The following is a 13,180-nucleotide window of genomic DNA, read 5'->3' on the forward strand; positions in this document are numbered from 1 at the left end:
TGTATTTAGCCTCCGTTTGGGAAGTTAGTTTGGAGGCTTTTTTTGCTAAAATAGTCCAAAAAAAAACACAAAATAAGTTTTTTAGCCTAATAAGATAAAATATCACATTTAACCCATAATCATTATATTATTTCTCTCACAAAAAAGTTAAAAAATTCAAAATCAGACTTTTTAGTTACAGGCTAAAATAATCAAAAAAGTTAAAAAATCAACCCACTTTTCGAACGAGCTCTTATATTTTGTTCAAAATTTTAATAATCAAAATAAAAAAATAATTATATGATGTTTTAATGGTATTTTGATGAGTGAAGAGAATGAAATTCTTCAACTTATATTGAGTGATTGAACAGGGACATTATAAATTATGATCAACTAATAATTTTATAATATTACGTGGCAGCAAATCATTGGATTAAGAAAAGTATAATGTCGGGTGACCATCGCTAACGCCAAGCTCTGCCGTTACGGAAAAGATTGGACAACTCTGCAAACGCCGTACCCTTTTACTTTTGCAGCTTCTGTTCATTACACAGAGAGAGAAAAAAAAAATTGTAGAGAGTGAGTGAGGACTTCTTTTGCAGCTTCATCATCATCAGGGAAAGAAGAGTACGTTGTGAGTAAACCTGCATTTTGCTTTATCTTCTTTTTACTTTTTCTCCACCACCACCATCACCATTTCTCTGCAATTCACAGACCACGCGAGACATTCATTGACGACGAGATGTGCATCTAAGCTTTCACAGAACAAGTCAGAGTCTTTTGATCGATTGTCTATGGGGAGTGTTTCGTCTGAAGATGGCTCGGATCGGCAGAGTGAGCTCTGTGGAAGTTACAGCTTGAGTGCCGATGTGAGTGAGTCCGAGAGTTCGAGTAGTTTCTGGTACCGCCTCTACGATGCCGATGGAGCTTCGAGTTCGATGTCATCGTCTCCGTTCAATTTCCGTCCGGTGACGGGAAATTCCTGTTTTCCGCCGGCGGCACCGCCGTTTATGTTTCCGGTGATCGGCGGCAAAGATGTGGTTTGGGGCGATAAGCCGGAGAAACGTGATACTGATTTGTCTGGTCAGTGCATTTCTTTTTTAAATCTGTTTTACTGTTTAATTTGTGATTTTGATGCTAAATTGAAGCTAATTCGTGGTACATTAGTGAGTTTTAGATCTTACTAGCCTCAATTTTACAATTAATCTGTTAGATCTATGCTACCTGCATCGTAAATTAACAGGAACGTGGTACGAATTGTGTGCTACGATAGGTAGACTTTTATTTAGAGCAATTTTATTTTAACTATTTTTTTTTTTTTTTTTTCATTTTTGATGTTTTTGTCAAATCAAAATTTGTCTGGGATTTTTGTCTTTTTACGAAAAGATGTACAGAAAAATAAAGAGATGATGTGATGAAAAAAAAGATAAAAATATAAAAAGTGTATACTTATTTAGGATAGCCAAACTTGAACTTATTTTCCTCCTAAGTTAACATTTAAGAAAATATATTGGAAAAATCTTTGAGGATAGCTTCAAATCATTAAATTTATCGTTTACCGTTTTGGAATAAATTTATTGTTTACAGTTTTGAAATAGAAGTGTAGCATACGTACCAATACATAATTTAGCGTTTTCTGGTAATACTGTGTTGTGTTATATATTCTACCATAAATCTGTGAGTAAAACCTTTTCTATGTATTTGCTAACTTTCTAGTTAATTTCATGAATTTATAGAAGTTGACATGATGAAGGAAAGATTTTCTAAGCTTCTACTTGGGGAAGACATGTCCGGAGGGGGTAAAGGAGTCTGTACTGCCCTTGCAATCTCAAATGCGATCACAAACCTCTCTGGTCAGACAGCAATTACTCTTTGTGTGTGATGCTTGTGTGTATTAATGTTGCTTAGTCACTCAAATCTGCTTTTGTTTGCAATTTTAGCCACTGTGTTTGGGGAGATCTGGAGGTTGGAGCCATTGGCATCACAAAAGAAGGTAATGTGGTGCAGAGAGATGGAATGGCTGTTATGTGTGAGCGATTCAATTGTGGAGCTTGTACCTTCTATACAGCAATTTCCTGGTGGAGGAACATACGAAGTCATGGCCACGCGACCAAGGTCTGATTTGTACATGAATCTGCCCGCTCTAAAGAAACTCGATGGCATGTTAATTGGCATCCTTGATGGGTTTCAAGAGACAGAGTTTTGGTACGTTGACCGGGGCATAATTGTGCCTGGTGTAGATGATTGTGATGTGTATGTATCGGGCACATCTGGTGGGAGGCCTTCAATTAGGCAGGAAGAGAAGTGGTGGCTCCCATGCCCGAAAGTTCCTCCAAAGGGTTTATCAGAGGATGCAAGGAAGAGGTTGCAGCAATGCAGGGATTGCACAAACCAGATACTCAAGGCAGCAATGGCGATCAATAGCAGCGTTCTTGCTGAAATGGAGATTCCAAGTGCCTATTTGGAGACCTTGCCTAAGGTACCGGTTGCAATTTTGTGTTTGTTTAATTCCGAAATATATATTAGCTACATACATATGTACATGTTGGCTCATTCCCTATTGTGTCTCCATATGAATATTGATAAACTTTATTGTATTACAATGTCTGTGCTGAACAATACTTTAATGATCATCAATTGACCATCATATTGGATGAGTATATATTGGATACTTAAAGAGAAGGATTCATGCTACATATAAAAATTGCAGGGTATCTAAAATGCATGAGTATGAATTGACCATTACTCTGATGCAGATGATGAGACCTATAATTTGCAAAATTAGAAAACGTAACTAAAATGGTTTTAGGGTTCTCATGAATGAAAGGGCGGATGGGAGGTGAGAGAATAGGAGTTAAACACACAGTGAGTCTGACAGCGTAGAAATAAAAAAGAGAGAAACTTGTGGGTTTGTACGAAATTGTATCTATCAAATTACCTGTTAATCCTTATGTGATAAACACATTGCACAAATGAATCAATCAATTTTTTAAGGACTGCTTTCAAAATAAAAAATGTGATAGGGCTTCAAAACAGTCTTCATAAAGTGGGGGTGCTGCCGTGTGATAATAGTATAGATTGAATTGAATACAGGTCTTACCATCAAGTCTATGTTATGCATCATAGTTATAGTTAATAATTAATAGATAGGAATGCATTTAACTTTTTGGTTGTCTTATTCAATTGTCATTGCAGAGTGGAAAGGCTTGTCTAGGTGATATCATCTACCGCTACATAACTTCTGAGAAATTCTCACCAGATTATCTTCTTGAATGCCTAGACCTGTCATCAGAGCATCATACACTAGAAGTGGTGAACAGGATTGAGGCAGCTGTACATGTGTGGAAGCAGAAAGACCAAAGAAAACATACAAAACACCCTAAAGCTAAGCGTTCAAATTGGGGAGGCAAGGTTAAGGGCCTTGTCTCTGATGGTGACAAAAGTCAGTTCCTGGCACAGCGAGCAGAGACACTTTTACGTGGCCTGAGACTGCGTTTCCCTGGCCTTCCACAAACTGCGTTGGACATGAGCAAAATTCAATACAACAAGGTACTTTACTCCCCTCTTTAGCATTTAGTGAGCAAAAACAGTTAAATGTCCAATTAGTCTAAGTATAGGTTAAAGAACAAGGAAAAGTTTGAACACTTGGAACATAGTTATCACATAGCTATTTGATTTTTATAATTGTTGAAGATTTGATTAAATTTAACAGAGGTCTAGTTCAGTGAGAGGCCTAGGGAAGCAGCCATATGATGAGCCTTTTACCAGCACAATCTACTCTACTCATTGCACAAACAGCAAGCATTTCCATCTTCCATGATGCAATAATAGTTTACTTGAAGCAGAGTCATTGAACAATTTGCTGGCAATACCTGATGAATTGCTGAATGGGCTGAATCTTGTTTATTTCAAATAGCAATTTGGATTTCTCTGTTTAACTGATCATTTAGTGCCATCTACTGTATTCTTAAGCCAAATATGGTATCATTTATCCTATCATAAACACTTGGAAATGAACCATTTGGCTTAGCCCAGTGTCAGAACATATGCATCTTATGAGGTCGAAGGTTTGAGTCTTCCCTTCCCCTCCAACGCACCTAAAAAAAAGAACTTGTAAATGATGTATCTGTATAACGATGTATTAATCAGCCTTATTTTTATTCTTTTTTTGTTGCAGGACGTAGGACAGTCGATTCTTGAAAGCTACTCAAGGGTAATGGAGAGCTTGGCCTTCAATATAATGGCAAGGATTGATGATGTCCTTTATGTAGATGATGCAACTAAGCAATGCGCTGTAGCCGAATCGAAGTCCTTTTTCAGCAGGGGAGGTTTGGGTGGTCTTCCCGTTCAAAAACGGATGTCGCCTAGTCCCTTCTCAATTCAGCATAGCCCTTATACCTCTGCATTTGCTACTCCAACATTCTGTTCTTCCCCTCCGCCAGTCCAAAGCCCCGGTAGAGCACCACAACTCTCAAGTAAGAGCAGTATTAAAGGACCACTTTGCCAGAAGTTGGAAAAACCAATGCCTGCTGAGTTGGAGAAATCTTGGTCATATTCTGGGAAACATAGTTCCAGAAGAATTTCAGGGGATGCTCCTGGGGGCGATTAAGTGAAATCTTAGGATGTTGCTTTACCTGATTAATGTCACTTATGGTGGTAGGGCTGAAGATAGTTGGCAGTTACAATCTTTGTATATTTGTTTTGGTAGATATAGCATGGTTTAAAGTTCTGACCAATGGGGTTTACCTGACTCTAGGATTATATTATTATTGTATTATCTTGACTTTGACTACTGATTATCGCTTTAACTCAAAATCGTTGACTATAAATCTGTTGCCAATTATTGTTACCCAGCAAATGATAGACAGAAAATAAAAGGAGAGTAACGTTATATGGTCAGCACCACCTCTGGCACATGTCAGTTAGTAATTGACTTGCAGCTTAGTAGAGAAGTGCACAAGATCAAATGACACAAGACCAACACTTGACAACCATGTGTACATAAATTTCATGTGCTACTACTATATGGTTTTTAAGTCATACACACGGCCTATTCCATCCCAAACCTTCATAAAGGTCCCAAATTTTAATGAACATATATACATAGTAGCAATAAAAAATTATTTTCACATGCCCCAACTTACAATCAAGAAATATAGTATATTTTTTGGAAGCCCAGACGCTGAATTTAAAGACCAATATTTGATGAGTTTTATACTTTGAATTGAATAGGGGCCGCGCGAACGCAGGCCCCCACTGGCACAAATTATGACGTAGGCTCTACCAACTTGGGTAGACCTTAGGCGGACGCCCCTCCCAATTGTGCAATGGAGGTCGTCAACCTAGGCCATGGGCCTTTTTGATCACCCATTGACCCCGTCCAGGTAAGTATGTTTCTTCTTGCTCCTTTGCATCCTTATATTCACCGCCCTCATCCCACTCTCTCCCCATATTCCCAATGTGGGACTAAACTAGCTCAACAACACCCCCCCCCCCCCTCTCTCTAAACCCCTCTTCAATCTGTCTTCTTTCTGGTTTCACCCAAGCACTGTAAAAACTCTCTGATTCAGAATCAAGTTGGTTGTAACAAAATTCAAATGTCAACTATACAATTGGCAAAAATCAAAACAATGTCCAGCGCGGAGAGGGAACTCATAAAAGTCTTGCATCTCACGTGGAAAGAAATGATGCTCTGCCAAAACTTGGTGCAAATGTGGTGTGGCTGCTGTGTACGGTGCAAAGCTAGGTGTTCTGTTACGAATCCATGTTCTTTCGACCTCCAACCACCATGTTAATGGAGCTGTGAAATGATAAGGATGGATGGCCGCTCCCCTCTTCTCTCTTCTGAGATCAAATCTTTCGGCCTTGAGAAGGAGCCTTTCATGGCTTGATATGCCTCATCAACATGTTTACAAATTTTTAGAATGAAATGAAGTTCAGTTCAAGTCCACAATTGAGTGAATTCAAGTGACCTTGGTGCAAAATGAGGCACGGTGTTAAACTTGGAAGTGTTCTGCTAACAAGGATGTTTAGATGTAGCTGTGCAATGACAACTGCAGAAGTCAGTCTGTCTGTTGCACAACATGATTAAAGTTTATGAATGATTCTGTCATGGTACACAATTGGGAAGATATGTATGCCTCTTAAACTCAATTTATACTTCAATTGAATGGCTGCTTTGTTATCAATGAAATTCAGAGCCCTTTTGTGTAGATGAAGCTATGGCATAAACATGTATGAATAGAATAGAGGTCCACCCATGGATATAAATTGGCCCCCAGACTTTTCCGTCAGGACAACCCATGCATGGTCCAAGTTTTCAAAATCCAAAATGCAAGGGAACCAAATTTAATTAAGACAGCCCATGGGCCTATATGACTGAATACTTGTCTTAAAGTGAAACATTTAAAACTGGTGCATTGTAGAGCTTTAACCCTTGGTTAGAGGGAGGCCCTTCCAGAAATTCTCAGAGGCCCGGGCTGAACCCAGGCCAATGAGGGGGTTTGGAAATAGTTTTCAACCAGCAATTGACGCGCCTCGGTTATTACCTCACTAGCTGCGTCATTGCCCCAAGCGCAAAGATGCCTTCCTCTACTCTCTTCTTGCTGTTTTTATACAAACATTCCTAACTCAGTCCTCCATATGACAAACCGATGCGGGACTCACTTCGTTTGGTCACCAAATAATACCCATCCATTAAACTCGTGGATTAATATACAGTAGTGTTACATGTATCAATTAATATACACACTAGTATACCAATTAGTGTTATGATATTATTATTGATCATATTTATTATACGAGTTACAAATACCCAAAACCTACAAATGATATCACATTATGTGTACATTAATTAGTACATATAGCATTATTCTTTAATATAATAATAATCTCCTTTGGTACAAACTTGACTTGAATTCATTCACATCTTACTAGGATTACATATTTATTTGCATTATTATTGAGCAAATACAAAATATAAGTGCTTACTAAATCATATAAACCTTTGGACTTCACTCTGTGAATTGATTTCAGCCATTGGCATGCTTATGCTTTTTTTTCTTTTTCTTTTTCTTCCGACACGCTCCCATCGAGAATTAAAACTGAAAAAATCTCCATCCAGTTCAGTAGTTTTCTATTTTGAAAGAAATTGTCTGTAGTTCCCATGAAATTTCTCATAGCTTGGGCATTAACAGCATCTAAGTTGCAATCCCCTGCAGAAAAAATGAGCATAAACAATTACAACTCAGCTCTACTGAACATAAAAAAATGAGCATAAACAATTACAACTCAGCTCTACTGAACATAATCAGCTTGGTACCCTCCCAAACATTTCGTGTGTAAATTCCTCATATTAAATAGCAATGGCAGGACATCATCAACCCATTCAGGTAAAAATTAAAGATCAAAAATTTTTAACTTGGAATTTTAGGGGACCAACCCTTCATAGGGAAGGAACCCTCCAAAAATGGGCGTATGCCGCTATTTGCGACGAGCACACGGTATTCTTTAGTAAAAGGCGAAAGAATAGTTCGCTTTGTGCTCACCGCGCGGCTGCGTGATTTTTTAATGTCGCCTCTCCTTCATTTTCAACTGAGTTCGTGGCCTCTCTGTTTCATCATTACTCGATGTGGGACAGAAAAGCAACATCTTCCACTTCTCACTTCTCAGTCTCTCTGCTTCTTTCACAAGCCCCTTTCTCCATCTTTGAGCCTTGTATTCTGTTTATACTCCCAAGTAATTCAAATGCGTTCTATTAATTGAGCTGATTTCCTACTAGGTGGTATATGGATTTGGGTAAATTCTAATTATTTCAGTTGGAACACTTTCATCGATTAAAAAATATATAATAAGCATATATTCATAAAAGACATTCATCATCATATCTACTCCAACAAAAGGAAAACTTACAAACAAACAAAAAAAGAAACAGAAAATTTCATTAGGAGGAAAAGCAAAACTGGCCCATATTAACTAAATTTTGTTGGAAGAAAGAAAAATCTCTATTAAGCTAAGATGGTCTCGGAACACAAAAAATCTTTCAACACTAAACGGAAGTGTACCTACATTAAAATACTATAGGAGATGGTCTCATAATTTGGAAAAAAAAAAAAAAAAAAAAAATGAATGGAATTATGCTTTTCACTCCTCTTGTTAATCAATTTGTAATACGAAAATGTACCAGATGTGAAATTTAATCGACAAACTTTTAATAAGAAGGAATGAGATCATGCATGATTCAATGGGTTGTAGTGGTTATTGATTGTAAAGGAATTTGTGATGGTCAATAATAAAGAAATAAGAAAATTAAAAATCTTAAAAGATAATTGGGGCTACTATAGTGTGTGGGTGAAAATCTGATCACACTGCCCGTTTAGTGATCAGCTGGAGAGCACAGGCAGAATAGATGGCTTTAGCAACCTGTAACAGAAAGAAAAAGCTCCGGCGGTGGTTCTTCCACCCGGGGGCACTCCGACGATCAAGTCAGTATATCTCTCAAAGATAATCAAGTGCTAAACTGAATACTCAAAACATAAATTACATACCTTAGACCCACGGGGGTGCCTCTCTTTTATAATATACTCAATCCAAGTCCCAATAGAAGTATGACTTCTATGAACTTCATCTCAATGTTTACTTTGGATTCTTAAAGAGATAAAGATAAACTCCCTAAGAGTTCTATCCTTATCCAAGGTCAAGTCCCCTCTCCGTCTTAGGACTCTTGTCCCTTATCTCGGGTTCCGATATCCTCGGAGATAACCTCGGCTTCTCCAAGATTACTTCGGCTTAACTACCAGGGCACGTGGCACCTCGGCTGACACGTCGGCGTCACCATGCCACGTGTTGGTATTCAGAAAATACATCCCCACAACTGCCCCCTAGGTTCTATTACCTCGACATTTTGAGGTGATGGAACCTATTCCGATATTTTGTCACTTCTTTTCTGAGTAATGGTTCAAAAACTGATTAGCCAAGATTATCCACTTTCAGCCGATGTGTTCTCTTCGGAGAACAAGGCTTCGATCGTACTCTCCCACGTGCATGAGCTGTCATGCATATCTAACCGTTCCTTTCACGTGTTTTGTCTTCATTGGAGCGTGTCAGTGACGCGCCTGAAGGCTGTCTGTTCGTTCCTCTGCGCCGTCTGACGCGTGCGTTGCTCTAGGCGCAATAATTGCCCTATTTTTGCCGCCGTTTCACGTTTTTGACAAAACTTCTCATTTGCCTCTATTTTTCCCTTACTTTTTCATTCTGTCTTTTTGCTCTTTCTCTCTCTGAAAGCTCTTTCTTCTTCGAATCTACCATCGCTTCAATCTCTCTTCTGGAACTACCCTTAATCCCTCATTCTTGCGAAGCCTTCTTTGCTATTGCAACCAATTTCTGAGCTCGGCGAACACTGCCTCGGCTTCACTTGTTCCGGTAAGATTCATTCCCTTCAATGTTAATTTCTCTTTCTGCGCTTTTGTCTGCCTGTTGCCATTACTGATCTTGTTCGAAGCCTTGGGTTTATTTGTATCTTGAATTTGTGGCTATTCCTTGAACTTCTATACTTTTTCACCATTCTCTTTGCCACTGTTCTTGATTTTTTTTTTTTTTTGTATCTTTATTGTTTCTGAGAGCTATACCTCTGTTCTGGAATCTGAAACTTCGTCTTTGTTTTCTCTTTTTTGTATCTGCCCCAGATCTATGCCTTCAATCTTGGTCTTTAGAGTTCTTAGGTTTGGGATTTGTGCGTAGAACCTTCAAATTTAGGGAAAACTGAAATAAGCCTTACCAGCCATTTCTTAGATTTTTATCGAGGTTCTTGTAACCCTTCCTAAAAACGCCCATCTTCTGAAACATATTTTAAATTGACATAATGGGTATGTGGAGGCATAGGGTAAATACCCCAACAAAACTTGAATACTTTAGGTAGGAATTCTCTATCCCAGCTGATGTTCATCTTAAACTAGCTGGGGACAGTGATACCATCATGCCCACAGACCATACGATGCCCTTCCCTATAGTAGCTTTCACCGAATGTGGACTTCGGCTTCCACTTGATCCCCTGTTTCGCGAAGTTCTTTACTTCTATAGGCTGAACCCCATGCAACTTATTATCAATTCCTATAGGGTAATTAACGGTATTATTGCTTTAGCTAGGCAAGAGAACCTTAGAATTACTCTAGCCGACCTTCAATACTGCTATACCATGTGCCCTCTTGACCTGAAGGATAGGGGTTTCGTTTATTACCTTAAACTGAGATCTACTCAGTACAAAATCGTAGCCGACCTCCCAGACTCCAACAAGGGGGCTGGAGATGATTTTCTCATTGCTTCTGGAAATTGGGAATTTGGCCCAGATGAAGATGTCCACCTCTACCCTCTTCCTCGAACAATTACAGAGGGCAAGAGTAAGAGCCTTGAGTCAACACTTAGTTGTTTTTATTTAAGTCTTTAATATTTTTTTTGTTTCTGACGTTTGTTTCTTTGTCCTGCAGATCTTCGTCAGCCACCGAAAAATTTTCGTCAATCTTTCTTCCCAGGAACAGATCTAAAAACACTCCTTAACCTTCCAATCCATAAACGAAAAGCCCCACTGTTACTAAACTTCATCCCTACATACAAATCCACTTTACCTGACGTCCCAAGAAAAAGGAAGAAGAGTCTTTCTCCACCCACAGCCACAACCTTAACTGCTTCTACATCCCGAACAGATCAAGAGTCCACATCTGACCCAGCCGATCTTCCATCAACTTCGGCCCCCTACTTAATACCAATTCCTGAACGTAAACGTCGACGAAGGCTTGTAAAGACTGCCAAGATGGTTCGTCCAAGGCCTGTCGTTCAAGACCTTCTCGCCGATCTTCCAATTGACGCCGAAGCCGCACCAACGCAATCAATGCTCCCACCCAAACCAAAGAGAGTTAAAAAAGCTCAGCCTAAAGCCAAGGCTACAGATGCCGAAGCTGAGGATGCTGCGCCTATTTCAAAGCTGGCAGAAAACAAAAAATCAACCTCTGTTTCCACCAAGAGGTCAGCTGAGGGTCAACCCTCAGGGTCTACTCAATCAAAGAGGCCAAGGTCATCGTCTGCGACGACCTCGGCTTCAAAGAAGCCTGACGTCCCCTGGGCCCCTGATCTATCCCTGGAGGATAGGCCCATTATGGCTAGTGAAAGTGCTGACGACATTAACGTTGGTGTCGCCCTCAGCACTGCTCTTCTCCTTCCGAATGACTTGGAACGAAATGCTAAGCTTAGTGAGTATGAGAATTACGCTCTCATGCTCCAACACTCCGTTCAAGTAAGTATTTCTGTTTGTACTTGTGATTTTTTCTTCCGTTCTTTACCGAGAGTACTATCTCACATTTCTGTTTTTTCTGCAGGCCATTCAGCATGCCCATTCATTTTCAATGCAATCTTTTGAAAATCGTCAAAGGTTGGTTGATATGAAAAGGGAAGCATCTTCCATGAAGAGAGAGATAAAGTCCCTTGAAGCAAAAATGAAAAAACTGGAGGATCAAGCCGAGGCTGCAACTAAAGTTCAAACTTTAGCTCTTGAGAAGGCCGAAGCTGCTGAGGCCGTTAGAAAAGTTGCTGAGGCCGAGAAAAGAGAGGCCGAGGCTCAGAAGGCCCAAGCGGAGAAGGAACTCCAGCAAGCTCTAGCCACGAAAGAGGCCGAAGTCAAAGAGGCCGATGAAAAGGCCTACGCCCAAGGTATGGCCGACGTCGCAGAAGATTATAAGCTTCAAGTCAGGCAGGCATGCAACAGGGGTTTTTCCCTAGGTTGGATGTCCCTGATAAAGAAGCTTGATCTCCCTGTTGACTCGCCCCTTCGGAATGCTGATGCCATCCCTTTGCCATTTCCTCCACCTCCACCTCCAGCTGAAGGTAAATCAGAATCTGATGCTGACGCCGAGGATGAAGATAAGGAAACCAATGAAGAAGCCTTGGTGAGAAAACCCAAGGATGCCGTCATAGCCAAGTTCCCTCCTCCTACTGAGCAGGTTATGGACTTAACCTTGGATGAGGAGGGTGATGAGGTCAAGGAGGCAACTAGGGAAACTGCTACTGGGCAGCTATCGTCCAATCTTCTCTTGATAGAAAGAAGTGTTGAGGAATCATTAGCAGAGATTGATGCCGAGATACAAGCGGATAAAGTGGCCGACGAGGTTCCACCAGAATCGTCCGAGGTCCCAGTCCCTGCAGTGGCTAACATTGAAGAAGCTTGAGAAAATTGCCTTTTGTATTTTTTCCTTCTTTTTCTGTACTTTGCACTTTTGTACTTTTCTTAATTTCTGGACAATGCAAAACTTCTTCTTATGGCCGACGTGGTTTTTTCAATATGTAATTGCAACTGTTCTTTTCTATGGATGTTTTAATCTTGTGATGTTCTGTTGACTGGTTTCTGCATAGTCTTGTATTTAGAAGTTCTTTGCATGCTTCTTCATGTTGCTTCCTTTGTGTAATCTTCTCGGGGTGACATACCTCGGGTATAACTATAAAATTTAAACTTCGGCAAGATACCGACCTGCAAACTTTTCATGAATTTCAACAAGTATAAAACATATATTTCTGAATGTAAATTTTGCAAGTTTCTTCTCAAATAAGTATCAAACAGTGATCTTGATCTATCTTACTTGTAAATTGTTACAAATTTTCAACAAGTAGTAAACAATATACTTAGCCTTTATGTCAACCTGTAAATTTCTGTATACCTCAGCGGGTGATCATATGTCGGCTTAACATAGACTTGTGAATTGCTACAAATTTCAACAAGTGTTAAGCATCTTCCCTAGGGTTTAAGCAACCCACACATTGCTATGAGAACTTAAGCAATAACCTCGGTGTATCTTCGACTTGTAAATTGCTACAAATTTCAACAAGTGAAGATAAGGAATCAGCTTAATTCCAACTTGTAAATTGCTACAAATTTCAACAAGTGAATTAAGGAATAATCTCGGCTTAACTTCAACTTGTAAATTGCTACAAATTTCAACAAGTGAAGATAAGGAATCAGCTTAATTCCAACTTGTAAATTGCTACAAATTTCAACAAGTGAATTAAGGAATAATCTCGGCTTAACTTCAACTTGTAAATTGCTACAAATTTCAACAAGTGAAGATAAGGAATCAGCTTAATTCCAACTTGTAAATTGCTACAAATTTCAACAAGTGAATTAAGGAATAATCTCGGCTTAACTTCAACTTGTAAATTGCTA

General features: G+C 39.4%; 1 protein-coding gene, 1 long non-coding RNA gene and 3 other non-coding genes across 6 annotated transcripts; 1 reads left to right on the top strand and 4 right to left on the bottom strand.

The window, feature by feature from the left end:
* Nucleotides 1–451: 451 nt before the first annotated feature.
* Nucleotides 452–4,808, top strand: LOC145788587 (rop guanine nucleotide exchange factor 1-like). Of its 2 annotated transcripts, none has more exons than XM_082913825.1 (6): nt 452–613; nt 694–1,062; nt 1,716–1,832; nt 1,920–2,458; nt 3,175–3,528; nt 4,157–4,808. In XM_082913825.1, the coding sequence occupies exons 2-6, from the start codon at nt 774–776 to the stop codon at nt 4,586–4,588; spliced, it is 1,731 nt and encodes a 576-aa protein (XP_082769951.1). In that variant the 5' UTR covers nt 452–613; nt 694–773; the 3' UTR covers nt 4,589–4,808. The 2 variants fall into 2 exon arrangements, with proteins under 2 accessions (XP_082769951.1, XP_082769952.1); XM_082913826.1 differs by having other exon boundaries at nt 452–606.
* A 399-nt stretch (nt 4,809–5,207) lies between these two features.
* Nucleotides 5,208–5,371, bottom strand: LOC145820797 (U1 spliceosomal RNA). Its single transcript, XR_014362853.1, has one exon. It is a non-coding gene; the product is annotated as a U1 spliceosomal RNA (small nuclear RNA).
* Nucleotides 5,372–6,410: 1,039 nt separating this feature from the next.
* On the bottom strand, nt 6,411–6,562 carry LOC145820764 (U4 spliceosomal RNA). Its single transcript, XR_014362828.1, has one exon. It is a non-coding gene; the product is annotated as a U4 spliceosomal RNA (small nuclear RNA).
* A 312-nt stretch (nt 6,563–6,874) lies between these two features.
* On the bottom strand, nt 6,875–7,542 carry LOC145819879 (uncharacterized). The gene is made up of 2 exons (XR_014360626.1): nt 7,421–7,542; nt 6,875–7,193 (listed from the first exon to the last, which is right to left on the bottom strand). It is a non-coding gene; the product is annotated as an uncharacterized LOC145819879 (long non-coding RNA).
* LOC145820766 (U5 spliceosomal RNA) lies at nt 7,418–7,535 on the bottom strand. Its single transcript, XR_014362830.1, has one exon. It is a non-coding gene; the product is annotated as a U5 spliceosomal RNA (small nuclear RNA).
* Nucleotides 7,543–13,180: the final 5,638 nt, after the last annotated feature.

Source organism: Camellia sinensis, chromosome 2, assembly GCF_055761805.1.
Source record: "Camellia sinensis isolate YWXY chromosome 2, ASM5576180v1, whole genome shotgun sequence".
In the NCBI taxonomy this organism is placed as follows: domain Eukaryota; kingdom Viridiplantae; phylum Streptophyta; class Magnoliopsida; order Ericales; family Theaceae; genus Camellia; species Camellia sinensis.